Here is a 27036-nt window from a genome sequence, read left to right as displayed (position 1 = left end):
AGAACCGGGGTTCAAATCCTGGCCCCACTTGTGTGGAGTTTGCATATCAGACAAAGATAACCCAAGTAAACATACAATGCAGTTTATAAATTGTGATTTTCTTTATTAAGTAGAAAAGCTATTCAGCGACCTGGCCCGGTGTGAAATGTAACGCCCACCTACACCTAATAACTAGTTGGGCCATCCTCAGCAGCAACAACTGAAATCACGACCTACACATCTCTGGAAATATTTTGGCCCACTCTTTGAATTGTTTCAATATATATACAAGGAAGCTGATAAGACTAACACATTTTGCAAGCTTATACACAAAAGGAATTTTCCAATTTTCCCCAAGTCAATAGTAGTCTTTCCCTTTGCACTGATTCATCCCTACGAGGCCATCAATAATTTCCCGTCGAGAAACAGTCACACACAAGTCCAATCACAAGGCAATGATTCATGGAGTTCTGTGGACTCCCACTCAGCTGTTCATTGAGAAATCTCTCTCTGACACCCCCGCCGCACTCGCGCTCATCACCACACGCGCACACACGTGTTGCACGTTTTCTGCCACGGTTGCTGTCCGCGGTGCTGAACCGCTCAACCCAGACGGGCAATTTGCCAGGTTTGTCTTATCTATCTATCTATCTATCTATCTATCTATCTATCTATCTATCTATCTATCTATCTATCTATCTATCTATCTATCTATCTATCTATCTATCTATCTATCTATCTATCTATCTATCTATCTATCTATCTATCTATCTATCTATCTAACTGTTTTCTGAGCAACATGAGTGTTTGATATACTCTGTCTGTGGTTGTTTTCATTGTGTTTTCATAACCGTTGGAAACGTCCCCCCCCCCCGCCCCCCTGCAAGGCTTGAAATTTAGGCTTATTTGTGGCAAAACGTTGCAAAATCACCGCGAATGTCTTGAATGCGACCCGCACGCATTGGACTACAGTCTTCGGTTTCCATTTTTTCTTTGTTTTCTCCCCCCCCCCCCCCTCCCCTCCCCCCTCCCCCTCCCCCGCACCCCCTTCCCCGGCGCTCTTCTCGCGATAGCGCGCCGGAGCCGTTTTGACAGGCAGTCGAGGTTGCAGCAGGCAGAGGGAGACGGTGGAAGGAAGGTAAAGCAGGGAAGGCAGCATCATGGCGGACAGAGACAGCGGCAGTGACCACGGAGGGCCTACCGCAGGCCCTGGCTCGCTGCCGCCGGGTGCGGTGGGAGCCATGTCCCGGCTGCAGCACGACACCGAGGAGCTCGCCTCCAAGCGTGTCGACATCCAGAACAAGCGATTCTACCTTGACGTCAAGCAGAATGTTAAAGGACGCTTCCTAAAGATAGCCGAGGTCGGCGCTGGGGGGAACAAGAGCCGCCTCACGCTGTCCATGTCGGTGGCCGTGGAGTTCCGCGATTATCTCGGCGACTTTATCGAACATTACGCCCAGCTGGGCCCGAGCAACCCCGACTTGGTGCAGGATGAGCCCCGGCGGGCGCTCAAGAGCGAGTTCTTGGTGCGGGAGAATCGGAAATATTACATGGATCTGAAGGAGAACCAGAGGGGGCGGTTCTTGAGGATCCGGCAGACCGTTAATCGGGGGCCCGGACTGGGAAGCTCGCAAGGCCAGACCATCGCTCTGCCGGCGCAGGGTCTCATCGAGTTCCGCGACGCTTTGGCCAAACTCATCGACGACTACGGCGTGGACGAGGATCCGGCCGAGCTCCCGGAGGGCACCTCGCTCACGGTGGACAACAAGCGCTTCTTCTTCGACGTGGGCTCCAACAAGTACGGCGTGTTTATGCGGGTCAGCGAGGTGAAGCCCACCTACCGGAACTCCATCACGGTTCCGTGCAAAGTGTGGTCCAAATTCGGCAACACCTTCTGTAAATACGCGGAGGAGATGCGGAAGATCCAGGAGAGGAGTCGAGAGAAACGGGCCTCGGAACTGCTACCCGAGGGGCCGCACGGCGCAGATGACGGCGACGACGACTGACTGGACTGTCGGAGGCAGGACGCGAAACAAAACTGAGAACTCGTAAGTGTCAAGTGAGTGCAAAGAGAGAAGATCTCCAAGGGAATCACCCCCACCCCCAAGCCACCCGCTCCACACACACACACACACACACAAGCAACACCATTTGACTGGATGTCACCCACTTTATCACCATGTCACAGTAAGCGCTGCTATCAAGGACTTTAACTGTAACATTTAAACTGTTTCTTACTTGATTTCAGTGGCAATGAACAGTGTTTATATCTCTGTCGAAAGATTTTGCACATGTCAAAAGCTATTTAAAAAAACAAAATTAAATCATAATAATCAAACTATACTAAAGATTTCACCTGAAATGACAACACAGCTCTATTTACGTAAAGATAACAGTCTTCTCATCGAATGCCTATTTGACATCAGCACAAAGAGCATATTTATCGACTATATCCCTAATGTATAGTTTCATATAGAGGTACGCAAACTAAATATGGAAGCGCTCTACAGGTGTGTGACCTGCAGAATGGCAAAAATCTGTCTGCATGCTTGTAGGCTCGTGTTCTGAACAGAGGTTTGGTAAAATAGGCTAGAGCCTTTAATGTGACCTAAAAATGTCTAATTAAAGCATTACTATTATGCCTAAAATAATAAAAACTCCAGCTCTTATGCGTATCAAACAAATGGGATAAGTCTATCTCCGTACTATCATAAGGATCCGACCCTCTTGCACCATCTCCATGGAAATTTCAGTGAAAAAAAGTGCTAACCTAGATGAACTAATTATGATTTTGTGAATCAGCTGTAAAAAGAAAATCTCCTTATTAAGATACCCACGTTTTCTGTGGGGGAATTTTTGTTGTTGTTGCTTATAGCCTCCCGGGAGGTGGGGGGCAAACGCAAAGGGTCCATTTGAGGGTGTGCAAAGGTTCAAATTAAGGAGGATGGGGGGTGGTGGAAGACACGCCTGCGCAATGCAGGCATCCTCTCTGACATCATTACAACCCGTGCCTTATACACTCCGCTCGTTTACGTGTCCTCACGTGGATGGTCCGTGACCTCTGTCCACTTCCATTTATGAGTGCTGTTACATAGGCAAATATATCCTCCATATTGACCAGGGCTGCTGGATTCACACTTCCCTGTGGGTACATGGATCAGGAGCAATCACACCGAGAGTAAGGTGTTTTGCATCCGCGAGCGGTGGGGTGGGGGTGGGGGGGGGGGCCTTGCGGGGTAGTGAGCACGGTGATTGCCAACTGGCTGCGTGGCATCTCACTCCTCGGAATGCCTTGAGGCGGCCTAGATGTTCTTGAGATGTTGTCGGCGGCTTTGCGCACAGCAGGATGTTAAAACAACGGCGGCGACGGAAACAAAAAAAAAAATCTGCAGAGATTCCACGAGACGGTTTGTCAGTGCAGAGCGGAGACAGAAGCTGTTAAAGAACCGGGCGAGGCGTCCTCGTGCCCTTTTATCACTGCAGGCACCGAGGCAGTTGATCTCATGGTGCTATAGCCCTTCGATTGCTTCTTTGCTTCACTTTGCGTATACGTCATTGTTCCTCCGATTCCTCTTCCTTTTCCTTCGAGTTCTCACCCGCTTTGTCTTGTCCAAAATCCTGTCATGTTTCTCCCTCCCAGACAGAGGCGGAGCTACTCATAAGAGAGACATTTCTTATAATATACATGCATGCCGATCGTGGCGTAGTGTCATGTTTATGGACTATCACAAAGATGACAACAATAAATAGGTATATGATCATTTGAAAGCATGGCAATGTGCTTTACAACAACGTGATGTGTTTTTTTTTTGTTGTTGTTTTTTTTTTTTCCAGCGAGAAGTTCTTTAAAGCTTGGAAGAGTGTCTGGGATTTGTAGCCTAGCATGAACAACCCTCCATTCCTTTATTCCGCTCCATAGACACTCAATGTGGACATGGCTTGCGTTCACTTTAGGATCTTACACACACACACGCACACACACACACATAGCCTCCCCCTGCTGAGGCCTCATGTTGCTTTTGGAGTGTTTGGGAGGTCTGTACAGTATTTCCAACAAGGCCTCCTCTCATTAGAATCCAGGAGTGTGCTTGGGGACTGAGTGTGACCCCTTTCTCACCTGAGACCGCTGATCACAGGACATACAAATTCAATGTGTTCCATGGTTTCACTTGAGCTAGTTCACTGAAGAGCTAGACGTTGACTGCTCAGACCTGTTATGGAACATACTCAAATCATTTTCGAGAAAGGTTGAAGGTTTGTCTCTTGAGTCTTGGTGAAATGCCTGAAGAAGCCTGGCACTGCACTGTAAGGGCTCAACACTACCAACCTATCAGGATGGCTATTAATGATTACCTTTCACAATAAACCATGGGGACAAAATTCTGTCATGAATAGAAGTGTATTTCTCACATTGGCTCATGATTTGAACTAACTAGTATTTATTAAACAAACATCCATGGTAACTATGACAGGAAGTCGTGTTCCGAAAGTGGAACGACAACTATTTCTGTAAATGTTACTTGGCCAAATATAAGGAGAGTCCAAGGCAACTCATGAATGCCTCGCTCAATGAAATGCACACCTTATGTTTTGTTTTGTTATTAACATCGGCTGACAACATCTGATCGTTCCATCGATCTAGAATAACCTTGCAGCCATTTATTGTGTCCTCCATTTCCGGGGACTTGAATGGAAAATGTTAGTTTGAGCTTATATTCTTGGTTTGTTGGCTGGTGCAGTTAGCATTGTTTTTGTTGTTCATGCAGTAGTAGTCATCGTTAGCCCCCCATTTATTTTTTATTTTTTATTTTTTTTTTTGTCTGTTCATAACAGTTTTTGCAAATGTGATGTATATGTCATAGGGATTGTCCATTACCATGTTTCAAAGACAGTCTTTTTAAGAACCCCTTAAAATCGACGAGCTATTAATGTTAATGTACTGAGACGAGCACACATTTATGACATCAAACAGCAACGTTCCATGAAATGTGGGTGGTGGCCTTCCTTTTACCAAACTGGACAACCAACAGAACTTCCACTTCCAGATTTCAGTGTCTCTCATTGGCCATGTGGAGTTCCTGGTTAACCACACAACCCATAGCAGCCTCTGGTCACATGACTCAACACAAACCACACACAGAGTAGTTCATTCAGCACGTCTTCTGTTTGCACTCACACCAACTGTCTGGTCCAAAACTGGCAGACTGTATAGGCTACTGTTGTGTATAGATGTGAAGGGAAATGGATCCCGGATTTTAGGGGGCGCAGGGTTGGGGGAAGGGGGTGTCAATGCACAATGAACATATCCCATGTCACCGTTTGGTCTGAAGCCCTTTACCATTCCATGTTAGATTTAGATATGTTGTACCTTTTGAAAATATTTTATCTGTGCCGTGTGTGTGTGTATATATATATATATATATATATATATATATATATATATATATATATATATATATATAAAATATATATATGGTTTGTTATATATGATGCGCCTCCTTTCAGAAAAAAATATAACAATGTAAACAGGAAAAACATGTTGCGTTTTTCTTTTGCTTTGTATATTTATACTTACAGAAAGCATTGAATAAAAATGCATACCTACTTGCACTTTAGATATATTAAGAAAAATATAAATCTGCATATTATTTTTGATAGGGATATAATTCAAAGAATATAAATTACAGGCTTTGTGACTATTGCTGGTCAGAGATGTATTGAGTTGTACTTATTGAAGTATATTTTGTGTGTGTGTCAGAAAGTTTACTGAAGTAAATTGCATGATAAAATAGTGCTAGCCACCAATATTGTTCTATTTTAAGTTGGTAAAAATGTCTGAAAACTGTGAGAACAACCCTATTGTATGTTACAACTCTCCTTGCCCTTTCTAGAGTATTTCCTGTCAAAATATGGCCTTTCCTGACTACATAACGATGGTGCTTATACTTTGACTTTGATATCAAGCTCATCCTGTACATCTCAACATCATCACGACTCGTGATGTTACACTCCATTCACCAACCTATTCAATTTCTGTTGATGGCAAAAAAGAAAAAAGAAAAAAAAGAAAAGGTGTGCTGTTTTGTACAGTGCTGTTTATTTTTAATGTTTGGGGGAGTCTTGTTGTCTGAAAAAATTCATGCAATAAAAGTTCATTCCATGTGTCCCTGTCGCAGCACACCTGTATCAACACTACATTTATGGATGCTAATGCTCGTTATTATTTTTATAGTTAGAACGCTACTATTTAGACAGCTATTTTTCATTCAAACTGTAGAATACACTGTAGAAAGAACCAATAGTATGCCCTTTTTATCCAAGATATAGTCATTTTGTTTTTAATTACGTGACTTGTACTGAGGCGGCGACTGGTTAGCACATCTGCCTCACAGTTCTGAGGACCGGGGTTCAAATCCCGGTCCCGCTTGTGTGGAGTTTGCATATTCTCCCTGTGCCTGCGTGGGTTTTCTCCAGGTACTCTGGTTTCCTCCCACATCACAAAAACATGCAGGGTAGGTTAATTGAAGACTCTAAATTGTCCGTAGGTTTGAATGTGAGTGCAAATGGTTGTTTCTTTATATGTGCCCTGCGTTTGGCTGGCGACCAGTTCAGGGTGTACCCTGCCTCTCGCCCGGAGATAGCTGGGATAGGCTCCAGCACGCCCGCGACCCTAGTGAGGATAGGCGAAACGGAAAATGGATAGATGGATGGGTGGATGGACTTGTACTGGCCTGAAGTCAGTCCCTGGAAACTTGGTAAATATGCAATATTTACACTTTGTTCGGGTTACTTGTGCCTTCTGTCCTGATATTTAAAATTATTAAATAGATTTTTATTCAACCTTGCTATTTAAATGGATAGCTTAATCAATAATATGTATTATTATTGTGTATTATTTGTTACTATGTTGCGGCTGCTTCTATGAATGTTTGTTTTGCTCAGCCAAAGTTGAAAAAATTTATGGTCACGTATTGAATCTTGCATCTTGTCAAAATTAGGACATATCAAGTTATACAAACGTGTATTCAACTACGAAATGGCAAAGGCATACTATTCAAATTCTTACTATGACTTAGCACTATTACCGCTTTGTGGCTTAATTTGTAAAACATCTTGAGAACTGATTTTTATGGCTACTTAGATCTGTTTGAAGAGAAACAGTGAACATGTTTCTGTAAAACAAAAGGCAAGCTAAATTGTTTGGCTTTTAAAACGTTCTAAGAATTGTGGGATGCAAAAGAGAAAACAATAAACAAAGTAGCATGCAAAGTTGCAGGAAGTAAGCTTCTCTTGAATGTTAGTAAGTTTTGTTTCAAATATTTGAAGGAACGCTAAGGAATATGAGAGCCACACCCATGTTGTAATCGAAGCATAAACATTTGTGTTAAACTGAGGACTGGTAAGGATCTTGTCAAAGTAAAATTTACTAAAATCTTACCATACCTGATATAATAATAAATAAAAACAACAACAACAAATCTTTATACTTAATGATTTAAAAATAATAATAATTTTCCAAAAATAACCTCAGTTTACTTGAGAATAATTTGCTTCAGTTTGTCATCTACAATGTGTGCAAGATAACTGATCACAGTGATTGTATTTTAAGGGACAAAACCTTTACTCACAGATACTTGGAACTGAGAAATATGGTATTTCACTTTAAAATTAAATCAATTTATGAAGACCGAGGAATTATTATCATTCCATTTTTTTTTACAGGGGCATAATAATTTTCCAAATTGTCCTTAGTCCCCCCCAAAAAAGTTTTTTTTAATTCGCTCATATTATGGGTGTATTCTCGTAACTTTGCATTTTATTCTTGTAAAAATGTTTAAAAAACTTTGGTGTCTTATTAACCATTGCTCTTATTTCAATCTTTTACTCCTTTGCAATAAGTAAAGCTATTTTCATGTAATGCAAACATAATCCCACACACTGCACCTACATCCCAACCGAGTAGGTGGTTGTGCTAGCCTGCTAAATACTCCAGTATCCTACGGATAGTCTATTATAGCAGTTTGCTTGCAATAAAAATAAATGCTCCTGTATAAGTAGAATTTATAATATGGGGTACCTATATTTTACAAAAAGATCAATGTAATATAAATACATACATTTCTTGTTGGCTTGTGAATTTAGCATGCTAACCACCTAATACCAGTCTAGTCCATATTGCCATGCTATTTTGTATCCTTGTGAGACAATGTTTTGCTAAACTCTTAAGTAATTTATGTGTGTACGTGTAATACAAATGTGGATTAAAGAAGCCTGCAACAAACCTCCCAAACTGTCAGAGCTTCAGGGATTATTTTTCATTGTTGGAGCAAAATCGGAGGCAGCACCGGAGTTGGGATGGTAAAGATCAATGGTCAAGTAAATATTAATAAATAGCGAGTATATACATTTTAAAGGTACCATATTTTGGCTATTTACACCTGCATAGAGTGACTCTCTCAAATGGACTTAGTATAAAAGTGTTGATTTCATTTTTTTTTTTTTAAACACCTTGGTTTTGTCATACCAGTGTCCATAAAAGGCTACTTCTGTTTGACCCAGTTTTTTATCCGCTATTTCCATATCTGGCAAAGACGGCCCCCCTTTTCTCTGATTGGTTGCCTCCGTGTACAAGACCCTGAGAGGTAAGCAAAGATCTTTGCTAGTGATGTGGATAAGCTCGAGAAATTTGAATGACCTGATTTCAGGACTCTCGGCAAAAAAACGTCTGTACCTCAGGAATGCGTGGACAGTTTTAATTCATATTTCACGTTTACTGAGGCAACATACAGCCAATATAACATCCGAAATACTAGAAAAAGATGGTTTGGTAAAATGTGGGACCTTGGGACAACAATTATTTATGTGTTTTATCTATCTTATGCGTTTAGATTACATGCTGCATCTTTGTCAGCACTCTGCCTCGCACAATTTTTCATTTCGAACAAGTTCTTTTTACATGGTCATACTTGCTGATACCACAATATCAAAGGTAAGGGACGGGGGGGATCCCTGTTTCTAGATTCCAATTATGAAACTTGTGAAATAGTTATATTCTTCTAAAATGCTTTTAATATAGAGTACAAAGAAATATGTACAGTACATCAGTGATGTAAATGGAACCCAAACAGCTGCACGTCGTTTTGGTGCCAATATTAATAAATCACAACTACATTCTTCTCTATAAAACCTTACTTTATGAAGCACAGACTAAATATTCAGTAAATATGTCTTTACACTGTATGAACATCCGAAGGAGAAAGAAAACAGTTCAAATATACAAACAAAGCAAAATGACAGGTCTAATGCTGACATCAAAGTGCCGAAGTTGCCTTTTTTTTTTTTTTTTAATAATGAACATAACAATCAACAAATATTTTTGTCACAGTCCTATTTTATAGCACAGGCCTACCCTAGAACATTGGGAACATCGGTTAGCACAACAGCCGAAGTGACAAGGAGAAATCTCCGTGTAAAAAAGCTAGTTATTTATCCTGATACATTACAACTTTCTACTTTTAGTGTTGTCTAGCTGGGATTCAGAGTTTCCAGAGAAGTCCCCAAATGATTTTCAAACCCCAAAGCAAAGACGTGACAGCTCATGAGGACATGGAAAGCTATGGTGAAAAGTCAACAAGTCTCTCACTGAGGCTGAGTGAGGGGCTCTAAGCTCTACAGTTGTGTCATAAACAAATTACTTAGAATGTGTGTGTGTGTGTGTTTGTGTGTGTATGTGTGCGTCCGCCTTTGGGTGGGATCATTAAGGTGCTCACAAACATCGGTACCGTCACCATTCCCTCCACAACCCAATGTCCACTTTTTATGCAAGTTCCAAGAAGCCTTAATGTGCTATTTTGTTAAGTATGTACTGGAAGTTTGCTTTGCCTTCTGGGTCTTACTGAGAAAACCAAACCATCTGCTTCTGAGAAATCAAATCTTTCGTAATGCTCATTGTTAAACCTGTGGAGGATGTTTTGATCGCTATCCCACTGGTGGAGTTGTTTTCCATAGCTACTCATCTGACACTTTTATTGGTGTTTGTGTGCCAAATTGGAACCGTTCTGCTGCTACACTTGTCCAAATAGGCCATGGGCACCAAAGAAGACAACATTTCACTATGAAGAACACAAGAATGAAATATTTGGATCTTTTCTAAAGAGGTGCTGGTCACGACGATGATAGCTGCATTTTTGCTCGTTTGTCTGTGATAAGAAAGCCTGATTAGGATGATCAGTCTCCTTCAGCAAAAGACTTCTGGATTCTTTCTCACCCAAAAAGCATGAAAGCGCAATTTGACCCTGCTACATTAACTTCTTCCTAACCAGCAGCAGAAGTATTTTAACAATGACATTGACAATGTATGCCTTCATACGCTACCATGATGTGACTGAAGTGTATATTTGCAGCTTTAAGAGGTGAAAAGAAATATTCAAAACAGCAACAGAAGTCGAGAATAATCTGGAGATCAGAGATATATCATTAAAATTTACAGGTCTGTAAATGTCTTCCTGAAATGAAAATACATTAACAATACAAACACTGGTAGATTACATTTAAGGAAAGAAGCCTCCCTCATGTTCTTGAATCAAATTCTCAAGACAAACAAATGCAAGTGAAAGTGGTTGCAGTGAAGGCCTGGTAAACCATAAAATACTTTTGAGCCACGCTGAATGGTAAATGACATATTTTTGTGAAACCCCTTAAAAGCTAAGAGTCTACGCTTCAAACACAATCATTTCAAATTAAATTTGGTGGTGTATAAAAAAAAACACTGTCCAAATACTACTGGACCTCACTGCATTGATATTTAGGGTTCAGTCATCAGTCTTTTGACCCTTCGCACTCAACTTTTGTCAGTGCAGGCTTTCAAGAAGAGCAGAGTAGCGATTATAACAGAACATACAGTAGCACGGTGCTTTAATTCAGTCACATGCTGATTTCCTCTTTGAGACGCTAGAAACAAAAAGAATATTTGAACGTGTCACTCTTTAGGGGTAACAGCGGCTTAGAAATCACAGCGCAAGACCTTGAGCAAGTTGGCGCTGTTTCAAGTCCTTTTGGATTCAAGTTGTTCTTGTTGACCGTGTGCTCACTAGCTGGTGTCAAGGTGCCGTGAGTAAGGCACTCAACTCCGAGCTCCTCCGGCAAACAGTTCCATGAGGGCGTCCCTCTCTGCGCGTGTGCAAGGAGAAGGTTGCAAAAAGAGCACTTTAACTGTCTCTCTTTTTTATTTTATTTTATATTTATTTTTTTAAGAATTAAATAAATAAATAAATATTTTCAGCCTGGGAGGATCCTTCTGAGATTTTTGAGTTTCTGTAACAGATTTGTGGCATCGCCTTTGCAAATCACGCTCCACCCAAAATTTAGGTCCAAAGGTGAGTGTGAAACGCAAAGGCCATAATTCTACAGTAGTACCATTTCCATTTCCTCTATCTCAGCCGCTGCCTGCAGAGACACCAGAAAGAGAGGAAACCAGACGTGCTTGAACGTCATTTGTGTTGTTGTCTGGCCTCATTCTCTCTGCTGAAAAGGAAACCCATATTTCAACTAAAGACAACTGCATCACGCTTGACTTAAAAAATAATAATACTGATGATGTAATAAATAGGGATCACAGTTCCGATCATTTTCAATGTGCAACAGTACTGAGGTTGAGGCAGGGGTAAGTCAGAGTGTTGAGGGTGGGTCTTCTATTGCTCAAGGAAACTTTATCACAAGGATTGATACATTCTAGGAAGGATTCTGATTTTGGTAAAATGACAAACTGGGAACCCAATAACGTTACATGACGCTGGTTTTAGCTTTGAGGGAAGTAATTTTTAGGGTAGTGGTCTCTGTGGTCCCCTTCCCTCCTCAGCTCACTTGTCCTAGGGCAGTGCATCCAGCGCCCCTCCCGTTCAAACCGCTGTGAGCCTGGCTGATAGACGGCGAGGACTGTGTCTTGCGGAGGTGGTAATCGCGAGTGGCCAGGACGCTCTCCATCATCAGGCCACTCAGCACACTGGCCTCAATCTTCTCCAGATCGTCTGTCTCGATGCGGATTTTGGCCCCAAGGAGGCTGATATACGTCTCATAGCGAGTTTTCTGCTCACAATGGAGGGAGAGTGGGTTGGCAAAAGGATAGATGTCAAGAAAGATTGAAGTGAAAGAAATGGGGGGGGGGGGGGAAGAAGAATGGCTTTAGCCGAAACTGTTATCACCACAGTGATAAACGGGCAAGTGATCCCCAGCATATTTGCGGTTTGGCATTTGCAAATTATTCTATTTTTTAATTACCTGAAAAATCATTTATTTGCTGTTTTTGTGCTGAAGCTTAAGCCATGTCTTATGTGAAAATATTGCCTTGGCACCATCTTGTGGAATCTGGTCAGGAGTATTGTATTCAGTCCATAGCCTTGTCTAATTTTAATTGCTTTGCTGTCATCTTGTGGCATCTATAAGCCCTACAAACCTTTTTGGGAGGGCAAAAAAAAAAATAAAAAAAAAAACAGCTAAGCAACAGATTGTCTCTTGAAAAACTTGTTGGTGGGGTCACTCTTAGTCAAAGTGTCACTGTATTTTAATGTTAAAGAAAGGTTTCTGTGGATATAAAAAATAAAATACAACTACAACACAAAAAAACATGCACAATCTAATGAGAGACAGTATGCTTTACCATGAGTTCCTCCTTTCAAAAGATCAGACCAGACCTCCACCAAGCTTGAACTGTCAATAAATAAATCAAGGAGCACTGTATTTGTTGTCTGTTTGCAGGCCCCTAACTAGTTCATGGGCCATCTACAATATTTATAATGCAGTGAATTTTAACTAATTCTACCCCCAAAATAATACAATATATACTTTGTATGTATAAACCTTTATGACAGCATCAATCAAAACTGAGGACTTCTTGACTCACCTCGTATTGGATCACACTACATTGTACAATTGTACCTAATGTTGGGGTCAGTGAGTGCAAATTGCAGGCATCATTGGTGTTTGTCAATAAATCTACAGCATATCACAAAACAAATAACAAAAACAAAAGAGTGGGTAATAAAATAATAATTCTCCGCAAAGAATATACCTCATATGTGAGGTAGTGCTCTTTGAGCCGATACTCCTCCCACTCGCGGCTTTTGGGGTCAGATGAGGGCGGGTTTTTCCGGTGCTCTTCCAGTTCCAGGCTCATCTGCTTCAGCTTGCTCTCGTGACTCAGCAGCTGCTCCTCCTGTACCAATCACACACCAGGCAAACAAAAGAAGACCCAGAAAACAGCCAATAAGATGGGTTTGCACACACACACACACACACATACACACACAGACAAAATGTGTATGTATGTGTATATCATACACACACAAAACGTGTATGTATGTATGTGTGTGTGCGTGTATATATATATATATATATATATATATATATATATATATATATATATATATATATATATATATATATATATATATATATACACGCACACACACACACACAGACACAAACCACAATTCCAATGAAGTTGGGACGTTGTATAAAACAGAATACAGTGGAACTTTGATAGAACAGTCTAATACGGGCGGGGGGGGGGGGGTCGTCCGACATAGCTGATTGTCCGTTACATTGAAGCACTGAGTATTATTATTTTTTTTTTTGGAGGCCATATGCACCCATATTACTGTACAGTCCAAAATTATTGTTTTTTAGGTTTTTATCGTGGCCTAAAATGTCCAGTACAGTACAGATATTGTAAATTTATAGTAAAGTTATTGTAAATAAATATAAAAAAAGCTTGTAAATGTTTGAAAGTTTTTTTATTTTATTTTATTCAAACTTACCACGTCAAGGTGAGATTGTTGACTGAGTCAACAATCAATGAGTCACTTTCATGAACCGTGAGGAATTAGTGCACTTCCTAAAATGTTTTTACCAAAATTAGCATGTTCCTGACACCAGAAACTGTTTTGTACTCCTCAGAGTTAACGCCGCAGCCATGCTGCTCTGTCTATGCTCTATATACAATAGACAATAGATATAACCATTGTCACATGGCCGCCACGTCACTGCACCATATTCAACATGGCCGCCACATAGGCACGGGAGGCACGTCTTTTGGAATTGGATCTATTTTTTGGGGGATATCTGTGAACCGGAAATTCATCAGTCCCATTCTCTGAATGCACTGCGCCACAGCGCTAGTAAACAACAGCAGCCAATTCTGGAACTAACAGTCTTTGTCAACAGCAGTTGAAGTGCCAAATGGAAAGTATTCTTGGACACATTGCTCAGTCCAGACGGTCTGTTTTATCTGGTATCCATTATATCAGATTCTGTTTTATCGAGGTTCCACTGTACAATGATTTGTTTTGCCAATCCTTTTCAACCTATACTCAATTGAATACACTACAAATGCAAGACACTTAATGTTCAAACTGATCAACTTAATTGTTTTTTGCAATAATTCACTCCTTTTAAATTTTATGCTTGCAACACGTTCCAAAAAGCTGGGAAAGGGGCATGTTTACTCCTGTGTTACATCACCTTTCCTTTTAACAACACTCAGTAAGCTTTTGAGAACTGAGGACGCTATTTGTTTACACTTTGTAGTTGGAATTATTTTCCATTCTAGCGTGATGTACAACTTCAGTTGCTGAAAAGTCCAGGATCTCCATTGTTGTATTTTGTGCTTCATAATGTGCCACACCTTTTCAATAGGAGACAGGTCTGGACTGCTGGCAGGCCAGTCTAGTACTCTCACTCTTTTACTATGAAGCCACGCTGTTGTAACACATGCAGAATGTGGCTTTGTCTTGCTGAAACAAGTAGGGATGTCCCTGAAAAAGACGTTGCTTGGATGGCAGCATATGTTGCTCCAAAACCTGTATGTACCTTTCAGCATTAATGGTGCCTTCAGAGATGTGCACGTTACCCATGCCATGGGCACTAACAGATCCCCATACCATCACAGATGCTGGCTTTTGAACTTTGCGTTGATAACAATCTGGATGGTCCTTTTCCTCTTTCCCGAAGGACATGACGTACATGATTTCCAAAAACAATTTGAAATGCGGACTCGTCAGACCGCAGTACATCAGTCCATCTCTGATATATGGCTTTCACTTTACATGGTAGAGTTTTAACTTGTATTTGTAGATGTAGCGACAAATTGTGTTAACTGACAATGGTTTTCAGACGTATTCCTGAGCCCACGTGGCAATATCCTTTACACAATAATGCTGTTTTTTAATTCAGTGCCGCCTAAGGCATCGAAGTTCACGGGCATTCAATGTTGGTTTTCAGCCATGCCGCTTGTGTGTGAAGATTTCTTCATTTCTTCAATTGTATGTTGAGAAACATTCTTAAGCTGTTAGACTACTTGCTCAAGCAGTTAGTCACAAAGTGGTGAACCTCACCCCATCCTTGATTGTGAACAATGGAGTCTTTCGGTGATGCTCCTTTTATGCAAAATCATGACACTCACCTTTTTCCAATTAACCTGTTCACTTGTGGAATGTTCCAAACAGGTGTTTTTTTGAGCATTACTCAACTTTCCCAGTCTTTCGTTGCCCCTGTCCCATCTTTTTTGAAATGTGTTGCAGGCATCAAATACAAAATGAGAAAATGTTTACAAAAAACATCAACATTCATCAGTTTCAACATTAAATAGCTTGTCTTTGTTGTTTATTCAATCAAATATAGGTTGAGACGCATTTGCAAATTATTATATACTGTTCTTATTTACATTTTACACAATGTCCCAACTTCACTGGAATTGGTCTTTGTGTATGTTTGCGTGTATGTGCAGTACCTGCTTGAGTCTTGTTGACGAGGACGGAAGGATGGGCCGGCAAAATTTTTGCATGGAGCCAATGGCAGCAGGGAACGCTGGAGCGGAGAACAGCGCTGCCACCAGGTTTATTCGGAAGATCCATGACATCATTTCCTCCTCACTCCTGAAGAGAAAGAACACAGCGATGAGCTGACTTGGGATTAGGGAGACGCAAACAAGTCTCCTCGGTTTACTCACGGGGTCTGTAGCAGAAAAACTCTCCAGTCAGAGGTTTTGAGCTTGAGTACATTGGCTTTCTTGCTGTAATCAGTGGCGCGAGTCGCTAAAGCGTGGTGGATCCGCACAGCATTCTTCAGGTCCACCTCTGAAATGTCAGCATCTGGCTTATACTCATCCTGAATGAGACAAATTCGAGGCCATATTGTTTGTTTTCAGGTCATAGGAATAAACTGTTTCATATATCTGAAAAGGAAATAAGCAAACATTCCATAAATGTCTATAATGTTTAAATTGGGGCTAACACTCAGTCCTCCTAATTTAATGCTACAGAAAACCTAAAAGCTATTCATCTATTGGTGGGTCTGCAGACTTAGGGTGGAGAGTCGCCAGCCGGTCGCAGGACACATGCAGACACCCAACCATTCACACTCACATTTACACCTGTGGACAATTTAGATTCTACAATGAACCTAACATGCATGTTTTTGGAACGTGTGAGGACGCCCGTGTAGCTTAAGAAACCCCATGCAAGCACAGACAGAACATGGACACGCCACACAGGAAGGCAGAAGCTGAGATTCATACTCGGATCTTCAGAACTGTAAGGCAGATGTACTAAGCTTTAGGACACCGCGCTGCCTAATTTTGCCCATGTTAAAATAAAGCCTTATTACCAGAAGAGGGAGACAAACACACACACTGCGGTTGCCAGGCTTTATTTCCTCTCTGCCTCACTCTCTGAAGCGCAGTGCAGTAGAACCACTGTACAGTACAGCATCCACCACGTCAGTGACTTCCTGTAGTGTGTGTGTGTGTGTGTGTGTGTGTTTGTGTTTCTATGGCAACAAAGCAGATGGGTGCGATGCAGTACCTTTTGGAGATACAATATCATTCCCTTAAGAACGGCATAGAACTTCTTCCAACCACGACGACCCCGCGGGGCTGGAAGGTAGAAATGGGAGAGAGATTGGAAACAGATCATCTCAATGATTCACAATACAGCAGTGTATTATTGCAAAAAAAAAAAAAAAAAAGACTTCATAGAATAATGTATCAGTAATTAAATTTTTGTGTACTCACTCCGTTTCCCATCCATGTCAGCATGGCTTTTGCGAGTCAGCACCCCGTGTTTGTAGGTTACAGCATTGAGGAGGATGGGGATGGCAATGAAAGGGTTATTGCTGTCCGTTACCCTGACAACACGTTTAGTACCGCCCTCACACTGCTCCTCCACCAGCTCTGACAGGCTCTTCCGTAGCTCTTCTTCTTCACTGCACACAGTGACATAAAAAATTAACAGGAGATGAACATCGTGAAAGCTTTATTTCTATTTTTTCCCCCCCAGAACTTAGAGCATACTCACACAGCCCACTCGAGCTTCTCGTTCTTGATTGAGTTATACAAGACCTGTGCAGGGAAGGCAGAACAATAGAATGACTAAATCTTCCTGGAAACATGACATTTTTTGAGCTAGCTGCACACTCTCAGGAGAAGGTAAATGCTGTACCTTTAATAAATCTTTGGGAAAGTCTTTGCCATTGTTGAGGCCATCTAGATTACTGATGAACTGTTGGCAAGACATCTTCTTTCCAATGTTCTGAGGAAATAACAAATCAAAGGTGTGAAAGTTAATATTGTAATTTTGGGGAAACAATTTAAAAATTTACAAATAATCCACTCCTAAAATAGCTTTGAAAGGGCCCAAACTGAATGCAGTTATACATCCTTCCACTTGGTGGCAGTGATTATCTTCCCATCGCTCATGCTTGTATTTCACATTCTGATAAAAGACTGAAGGTGGTTTCGATGTGGTTCAAGCCAGGTTGCTTCACAAATCATACACATCCATTTGAATTGCCTCAAATTATACTTCTTATCCCCCCACCCCACCCCACCCCCACTTCACTAATTCGGTGTAGTGCAAATTATATGGCATTTGATTACATTTCCAAGAGTGACTATGAGGATTGTTTTTCTAATATGATGGGAGGATCTATCTATGTTCTGAACTATTGTTCTTTGAGGATGTAGCACAACTTCCCATAAGTGATGTAATGTTGTTCTTTAGAACGCAAACTAGTAGGGACTTAGTCAACAGTGCCTCTGATGGTCACAGAGTCGTGCACTCCATTTGACTCGGTATCTTCAAGTACTGATTAATCAACTATTGATTCCACATAATGAACACAATTCTTAACGGACAAAGAATCAAAGAATATTCTTATCATTAGTGTCCCTAGAGGTTTTGTCCATCTTTTGTCTGTAATAAAGCACATCTAAAGAAAACTGGGAATATTTTAAATTGTTGTCATTTTGATGACAGCTTCATCTGCTCATTGGGAGCCTAAAATAGCATTAGGACCAAAATTGGGACATTCGTTTGGAAACCAAAAGGAGCACATTCCAAGGACCAATTCCAATGTTGGCACCAGAGGAATACTTACCACCTGCAGGGACAGAGAGAGGCCAGGAAACCGGATGTGTTGAGCAGGGGGAGGATTTGAAAGGGAAGAAAAGGAACCAAAAAGAGAGAAAGGATGTTAGTTAAAGGAGGGCTATTCACTACACGAGTGTTTAGCAGGGGCAGGGTTGACGTGAGCAGTTTAGGGAACATTGGCATTTGATATGCTATGTGGTTCACATCACAATGCTCCAGTTAAAAATCAACACTTGAGACTAGCTAAGGACAGGAGAGACAGAAGCAGGTCAAAAAGTAGGCTGGGAGGCAAGTGTGAGGCGAGTCAGCGAGTGGAGTGGGGTGGGGTGGGGGGGACTTTACAACGAAAGAAAAATGTAGATCAGAAATAAGATACTGCATGCCATTGTTGGCAAAGGCCTGTATTGTTGACATTTTCCAAATATGCGGGGTGATTAGATAAGATAGAATCCATTACAACTCGTGCAATAGAGAACGTAAACACATACATGTCCATGTAGATCTGTGTTAAGCAGCATGAGAGCGCAGGTTAATGTGTGGGCTCCATCTGCAGAGAGATGACATAAAATGCTGAGGTCAACTTAATGTCACACACAAACAAACACATGCATGCAATGCCACACATTCTTTTAGTCGTGAGACACATTCAGACATTTGCACAAATTCATGTCACTGGGTTATAAATTAATGTTGATTTTAATTAAAAAGTTCAGCACTGCATCATACATTCACAGGCCACAACATTAAGTAGACCTGAATTGTGTTAAGGTGTGAGTTACAATTTGCAGTGATTTAGAATTCCACTGAATCATACTGAGCAGTGCCAATATTTTAGCTACATTATTCAGCTTCATGAGGGGCAAAATATTGGTGGAAACATATGATGAAGCAACAGCATGAACATTATTTTAACACCACTCTGTTTTTTCTTTGATTAATATTTAAATCACACATTTAAATGTTAATTTTTGGTAGATAGTGTTTTTCATAAAGCTCTTGGATTGGTTTAGATGGGGTCCTCAAAGGAGTGCTATTCCTACATGGGCAACATAACCCAAAATGTGTAGATAAGTCAGAATGCATCATAATACTGTAAATCACAAACATATGATAAAGCAGTATTAAAGTCCTGAAGAAAATATACAGTAAATATTTGTATGAAAAAAACACTTTTAGGCCATAAACAGAATGAGCAAATAAAACATAGTAATTACGGCAGCAACTAAATGTGCTTTCTTGTGCCACATGACGACATTCTTACACCGCCGCTGCGTCAACAAGTCCATCGTGTGCCATTTGTACAGAAAGAAATGTCAAAAATATAGTATATCTTTGAATTTAAAAAAAGAAAAAAACACTTCTGCGGCATAAATATAAAAAATATAATGAAAAACATTAAGTACAGAGGTAACTGAGCGTGCCTTCTTGTGCCATGTGACAACATATTCTCACACCTCATGCTGTTCATAACCGTGAAATGACGTATAGCACCTATAATTAGATTTGCACATGACATGTACCTAATGTTGTGGCCAGTGAGTGTATAGAGTTACCATGTATAAATACACAGTACAGTGCATACTGTATCCAAGTTATTCTAAGCGATTAAGGTATGGAATATTCTGTTCTGCTTAAGTTCAGTAAAGTTTTCAAAACCAATATCATTGCTCTGACCTTCAGAGGTGAGTGTTTGTAGATTGCAGTGGCAGAAGCGTTTGGAGAAATGCACTAGGATTCTCTCTCGTTCCTGCGTCTCCCCCATCAATGGAAAGGCTTTTAAAAAGTTCCTGTCACACATGAAAGGCCAACTAGAGGTCAGAAGTCTCCCAGTAATACTAGAAAATATGCACATATATCATGCTTGCCAGCAAATAGAATCTGAGGAGGTCACAGATATAGAAGAGCATGCATTTGGAAACAAGGCAAAAGGGGTCATGCAGAATACTGTCAGGAATTTGAAATTGCATTTTCTCTGACGATTGCTTGTGACTGCTGAGACACTATGTCGTTGCGCTAAAATGCCAACAGAAGAAAGCATTGAAGATTATGTGCTGGAAATTCCACAGGTTAATACATCAACAGCATATCATCTGCCACAAAAAAAAATGGGAACTATATTATTTCCCCTCTGCCCTTTGATCTTCTGGAAATTTTCAAAACAAGAAAAGTCACCTGTGATGAGCCATTTTTTTTTAACAGGTTGAATCCATAGAGGAATGGAAACACTATCGCAGGCAGTTGTCGGCACAGTTGGGATTTAGTGTTGAATTTGTACTGTATGTGCTCGCCAAGTTGAACTCAATGATTCCCAACCAGTGTGCGGTGGCACATTTGTGTGCCAGGAGAGATCAACAGGTGTGCCGAGGGAAATTATCCATCCATCCATCCATTTTCTGAGCCGCTTCTCCTCACTTGGGTCGCGGGCGTGCTGGAGCCTATCCCAGCTATCATCGGGCAGGAGGCGGGGTACACCCTTAACTGGTTGCCAGCCAATCGCAGGGAACATACAAACAAACAAACAACCATTCACACTCACATTCACACCTACGGGCAATTTAGAGTTGTCAATTAACCTAGCATGCATGTTTTTGTGATGTGGGAGGAAACCGCAGTGCCCAGAGAAAACCCACGCAGGCACAGGGAGAACATGCAAACTCCACACAGGCGGGGCAGGGGATTGAACCCCGGTCCTCAGAACTGTGAGGCAGACGCTCGAACCAGTCGGTCACCGTGCCGCCGGAAATTATCCAGTTTCAGGAAATTGGTATGAAAAGTATCCATTTACAACTAATACTGTGTCCTTGTGGCGGGACGGTGGCCGACTGGTTAGAGCGTCAGCCTCACAGTTCATAAGGCTTCCAAAATGACCTGGTTAGATTTCCGTGTGTTTGTGATGTAGAAAGTTACTAATTAGTCATGTACCTGCCTACTTTGTGGTTGGTACACATCCACTAATCTCAGAAAAAATGGCTGAGTGACAACGCAGCTGTGTCATGTGTAAAGCTTTGCATTACCTGCCAAATTCAGACAAGTTGAGGAATAAATGGCTTCAATTTACTTTGGGAGAAATTCCAAAGCATTTCGGAACCAGAATTGTGCTGTGTTCCGGCCCGTTTTGTGGAAGGTGACTTTGTAATAATAAGCTCTTACACACTGCTGGAAGTGCATTTACAAACAAACCTGTGTTGTGATTTACAACAATACTTAACAATAATTTATATTTTGGAATGTAACTGTGGATTAAATCGTGAGCCTTGAGGTTATTGTCGCCAAAGTGTGTGCGAGAGATGAACGCCACGAGCCAGTTGCGTTGAAGTGACTGAATGGGACCCGCTTCTCAAAATATCCTCCTACTCTTTTCTTTCAATGTCTCCTCCTCTGTGGGGTTGTTAGTAGTGGGATTGGTGAATTCTCCTTGAAGAATCCACATCGAATGATCCAAACACAAGGTCGCTATGAACGCTTGGCCGCCGAGATAGCCCAACGGCCAATCAGAGCAAAGCTTATCTACATGTCACGTATTAATGAGAAAGCCGTATGTCCTAACTGCCAGGCAAAAAAGACCACCTAGAACAGCTTGAAAATGAGATTCTGGGCATTTTGCCACAGTACTCAGAAGTTGTTTGAAATTAGAGAGATCTAAAAATCTGAACAATTATAAAACAAAGCTGTGTCTCCATTAGAGGAGTTAACTTGTGGAATGACTATGATAATGAACTGCAAACATGCAGCTCCCTTATTCTGCTTAAAATATGTTTAAATCGAGTAATACAAAATATACAAATCGGGTATAAACAAAACTTTGATGATTAAGCTTGGCTATGTTCGCTTGACTGTTGTGATTCCCTTACATGGACCCATTATTTTTGAATACCTAGAGTATATTGTATATGAATGGCTTACTATTTTATCCATCCATCCATTTTCTGAGCCGCTTCTCCTAACTAGGGTCGCGGGCGTGCTGGAGCCTATCCCAGCTATCATCGGGCAGGAGGAGGGGGACACCCTGAACTGGTTGCCAGCCAATCGCAGGGCACATATAAACAACAACCATTTGCACTCACATTCACACCTACGGGTAATTTAGAGTTGTCAATTAATTTTTGTTATTAAAGTCAAATATGTACTCAGGATTAGGGGTAGGACATGATCATTTTTTTACTTCTTCCTACTCCTATTGAACATTTACAATGGTATCGAAGGACAAAATCTACTGCTGCCTTCTACTTGTATTTTTGTTTTGTTTTGACTATGTTTTGTGTTTTTTTATTTTTTTATTTATATTTTTCATTTTATCGCAACCAGTCTAGGATCAAGGGTAAACTGAAGCCTTTCCCAGCTTCCCTTGGGCGAGAGCCCGGATGGATATACAACTGCACTTGGCCACCTACCAATTTTAAAAGTTGTACTGCTCTAGATGCATTATACTGACTGAAAGTCAAAAATTACAAAAATGTTATATTTGAGCTATTTTAAATAAGAATGTATGTTTTACAGTTTCAGAAAAAATGAGCAACAGTATTCAATTATTCAGAAGCGCGCTGGGCTGACGACAGCGTGTTGAAACACCAACAGGTCAGCTACAAGAAAGTGATGCGCTTGCCAGCTGTCAGCTCCGCTGGCTAACTCCAGTGAACACGACAGCTTGATTCGCACAAAGCTAATGCCTTGTGAACAGCAAATGTGACATCATCACATTGGACAAGCCTTTACATTGCCACACATACTGTGTATAGCTGCTGTGTGCATTACCTTAGGGCCCGATCCAGTGACAAGCCCGAGAAATCAAAGAAACTCAGGTACTCTGACGCCACCAACTGACTGAAGTCATTACTGCAGGAGAGCAAAAGGCAACAGCGGGTCAGTGACAAATATATCTAAATATCGCATACATAAATCACAAAGGTTGATGAGTTTACCTTCTTAAAACCTTTGAATGCATTTGTCAAACTGTTCAGTGTTTCAGCATGTTTTGCACAACTTGCTGTTTTCTTACAAGAAGCTGAATGGAAAAATTCACAACAGGTGTTTGATCCATGAATGGACCAATACATTTCCTGGCTCCAAGCTCAGACTGTCACAGAGTGTGAAATTTGCCATTCACCTCATTGTTAAAGAACAGCAAGTTGGGAAAAATAAGTACTGAAACACATAAAAGTGAACGTTCATTCAAAAGTTGAAAGAAGGTCAAATTACGTTCACCTGTAAAGGATATAGTGCATTTTACGATCATCTTGAAATTTCACCCGGACCGCCAAATATCTCTAACTTTTTGTCAGTAATGTTCATGCTTGCATGATCTCACTTCTTGCCCAGGTGTCTGGCCACATCGCAGCGCTTGAAGCCCTCGAGGTGATAAAGGCGCTTGGCGAGCCTTTTGGCAGCTTCATAGTCAGCTCGGCAGCCATTGGCCAGAGTGTCGGTGCTACCGCGCTCCAAATGCTCCAGACTGCCCAACTCGCACTCGTCTGAGTCAGACAGCACGTCTGTGAGGTTGGCATCGCTGGTGGGAGGAGCACAAACACACGGATGGACAAAAACAAACACACAAGCAAGGTGCCAGGGTTAATAAAACAGAAACAGTCTAGAATAACTTACATGGCAATTACATACGCATATTTAACAAAAGAGAGTTATACTGTTGAATAACGCATGACACTGACACAATTTCCCATTTAAACAATGTGCCTGTTTTGTGTGGTCACAGATTATAAAGATGAGGCCGGTCTCACCTGCTTCAAAGGATAAAAAGCCCCACTAACTTTAGTACAGGTACTACAACATTCCACTTTGATGGGGAAAATGTGGCCTCAACACAAGAAAACCAAGCCCTTGTTATTTTAAAGATTTTTAAAGATGCGCTGAATGTTCTCTCTGGCCCTTCAAGTTGCCCCTGAGCTACACAGCTTCAACTGACCTACTAAATTGTGCATCTCATGCTCACTAGCTGCCGATCTGGCAAATAATGGATGTGAGAGTGTGACATTGAGGCAGAGTCCTCTGTTCCCTTTTAGGAGTAGATGTACACTACTTAGTCATGCCTATTAGGAGCAGTTATGCAAGTTGACAAACACTTAAAAGTCGCTATAAAGTGTAAATAAATGTCTTGTAAATCTGACACGCCACAGAGACGAGTGCCTTTGTCTCTGCTCAACTGTTAACTGCAGGTCACATAACACTACGCCAAGCATCTTTCTCATGCCTACACAACCCGACATGTTTGAGCCATGAAAATATATCCTCTTAAATCGTCCTGTGGCTAAAATATATAGCAACCAAGGTCGTCGCGGGGCTTTCCACGACGTAATGATAGGCGCTGGCCACAAGCTAGCTCATGACCTAATAGGCTTCCGGAGGCTGCCTCGTCCCAGTGTCACATCTTCGCTTGGTGTTACGTCAGTGTGTAAATCCACACAACGGAGACACTTCAGGGAAAGTTAATTGTTTCTCAAACATGGCGGCACTTGTCTTTCAGTCTGTGGCTCACACTACATGGCAGACATTTGAGCACGTACTTCCTGCTAGTTATATACCTACAATGTTTTGCATTCTAACATATTACTGGAGCCCGAATAACACAAAATACATAACAATTGGGAATTTAAATAACGACACCAAACTGTTTTGTAAATTGTGGATGCATTTCCGGGGTAACTGTGCGCCGTAGTGATAGAAGCCTGCCAGGTAATTAAAAGTAAGTAACTTGCAATTGTGCCAGATAACTGCTGATGCGAACGGAGGTGCTCAAATTATTAAATATGAGGGAAGGGGGGGACTCATGCCTGAGCTGAAAGGTGTCACTAGGCATCGTTTTAGCCATCCCCCCCAAAAATTGGAAAACTGAAATTGGTGAAAAACAGTTAAACGCTACAGTATATGTACCTCCACAATTCAGTCCTACATAGTTCTGTCTTTGCACATTTTCAGTAATTATCATGAAAATGTATAATGTATTTATAAACAAATATCTGACTTTTGTAATAAGTAATGTAATGTTAAATGCCATGCTGCACATACAGCACAGCAAGTATGTAGCATGTAAATGTCATTGCAAGATTTAATATTGTTATAAATAATTTGGATCATCATGAACATAACTTTTATGGCTTATTTCCTCAAATAATAAAAGTATCAAACTGGCCGCCATCCATTATAATTCACAGGCCTTGTGGACAAAGAGGAATACTAATACTACAACTTGTACAATACAATAGCAGTATGTTAAAGCCATTTAGCCGCTACAACTGTGGAAGTCATCACAAATGTGGAAAATGTTAACGTATTATTCGACCCCAACTTCACTATTTATTAAACCCAAAGGAGGAGGTTTACGATACCAGTTCCGCACTACTTCTGCTTACTTAATGAAGGAGATTTATGTACTTTTAATGCTGAGCGCAACAGGTGACCATTTCCGATTGACACTTTGCCATCAACTCATCCTGTACCATCTTGTATCGATGCAAATTATGTTGTTTTGCACAATATTAAAGAGATCTCCTGTGACACACCTTACCCGATATCACACGACTGTGCTCACAATGAAAGGTTACATTCTTTGAGCGAAGAAAGAAAACCTGCTACATGAATCACACAAAATTAATTGTCACTCTGGAATGAGCAAATGAACACAGAACTTAAACTGTGAGAGGCATTTCTCAAGTAGCATAAACTCTCATTCCTATTTTACTCCATCACTCGAAATGGTATTTGTTAATTTCCTCAGGGTGTGCATCAGTGTGGCATGTCAGCATTCCCGCCAGATGATTCAGAAGGCTTTTTTTTTCTTTTTTTTCGCATAATCAGATCAATCAAATTGCATTACCCTCACAAATTCAATACATTACTAGCCATTATCATTCTGGATTTGCCAGTTACCATGGATACAGCGGAAGCCAAGTGCTGTGTGCTACATAAGGTCGTGAGGGCTGCCAGGCTCAATTGTGCAGCTAGTCATAAACTCAAAAGCTGCCATGTGAATAGAGACTGACACCGAAGAAAACCCCACAGACCAATGCACAAACAAATATTTCCATAGACCTCCTGCATGCTGCCGGCTACAGGAGCTGACTAAGCCTTTGCTGTGACCCCATCCAAGGCCCCCGAAAATCTACATCCAAGGTTATATTTTCTTTTCTTGGCTGATTCAATAAGACCTTAATTATTTTCCATAACGTCCATGACCTTGAATCACTTATACCTGGCATATTATGCTAGGAGCTACTACCCGCCCCTCAACAAGACAACACCAAGGTTTGCATTAACCAACCATAAGTAGACAAGACATGGACATTCACTACCCCAAACTAAAGTGCAGATTGTATCTGCTAAAATTCCTTTCATGTGGAGGGTGCTCATCCTTAGGGACAGGGTGGGCAGCTGTTGTATCCAGAAGCGTGAAACCATTAGAACAGTTTTGCGTTGAGTTGGTTGGGGGGAATCTGATTAAGATACTTCCTGGAGGGCAGGGAGGATGCACGTGTTTGCAGAAATACATACCCGAATAAACTTGGAAAAAACCTTCATATACAAAAAAATGAGCCAGGAATACTTGGCAAAACGTCATTAAACTGTTTGTTTGTCGTGAAATTGCATTTGCTTGTCAGACCGAATTAATTCAATAGACTCGGAGAAA

General features: G+C 41.1%; 2 protein-coding genes across 4 annotated transcripts in view; one reads left to right on the top strand and one right to left on the bottom strand.

Moving 5' to 3' along the window:
• Positions 1-1028: 1028 nt before the first annotated feature.
• Positions 1029-6143, top strand: purab (purine-rich element binding protein Ab). Its single transcript, XM_061787266.1, has one exon. The coding sequence runs from the start codon at positions 1140-1142 to the stop codon at positions 1983-1985; it is 846 nt and encodes a 281-aa protein (XP_061643250.1). The 5' UTR covers positions 1029-1139; the 3' UTR covers positions 1986-6143.
• A 2568-nt stretch (positions 6144-8711) lies between these two features.
• Positions 8712-27036, bottom strand: part of psd2 (pleckstrin and Sec7 domain containing 2) — a 39443-nt gene continuing 21118 nt past the window's right edge. Inside the window, exons 4-15 of one of the 3 annotated variants that reach the window (XM_061787263.1) lie at positions 23707-23904; positions 23154-23234; positions 20076-20188; positions 18890-18948; positions 17472-17561; positions 17328-17371; positions 17045-17235; positions 16836-16906; positions 15983-16140; positions 15764-15908; positions 13046-13189; positions 8712-12063 (exon numbers count right to left, since the gene is read on the bottom strand). In XM_061787263.1, coding sequence (XP_061643247.1) covers positions 11833-12063; positions 13046-13189; positions 15764-15908; positions 15983-16140; positions 16836-16906; positions 17045-17235; positions 17328-17371; positions 17472-17561; positions 18890-18948; positions 20076-20188; positions 23154-23234; positions 23707-23904 — 1525 coding nt within the window. In that variant the 3' untranslated portion in view covers positions 8712-11832. Of the gene's footprint in view, positions 12064-12090; positions 13190-15763; positions 15909-15982; positions 16141-16835; positions 16907-17044; positions 17236-17327; positions 17372-17471; positions 17563-18887; positions 18949-20075; positions 20189-23153; positions 23235-23706; positions 23905-27036 lie in introns of those variants that run through there. The other 2 variants (XM_061787265.1, XM_061787264.1) reach the window with 2 other exon arrangements.

The sequence above is a fragment of the Phyllopteryx taeniolatus genome, chromosome 10, assembly GCF_024500385.1.
Source record: "Phyllopteryx taeniolatus isolate TA_2022b chromosome 10, UOR_Ptae_1.2, whole genome shotgun sequence".
In the NCBI taxonomy this organism is placed as follows: domain Eukaryota; kingdom Metazoa; phylum Chordata; class Actinopteri; order Syngnathiformes; family Syngnathidae; genus Phyllopteryx; species Phyllopteryx taeniolatus.
The sequence above is the reverse complement of the archived record's forward strand: the minus strand, read 5'-3'. Positions and strand labels throughout refer to the sequence as shown.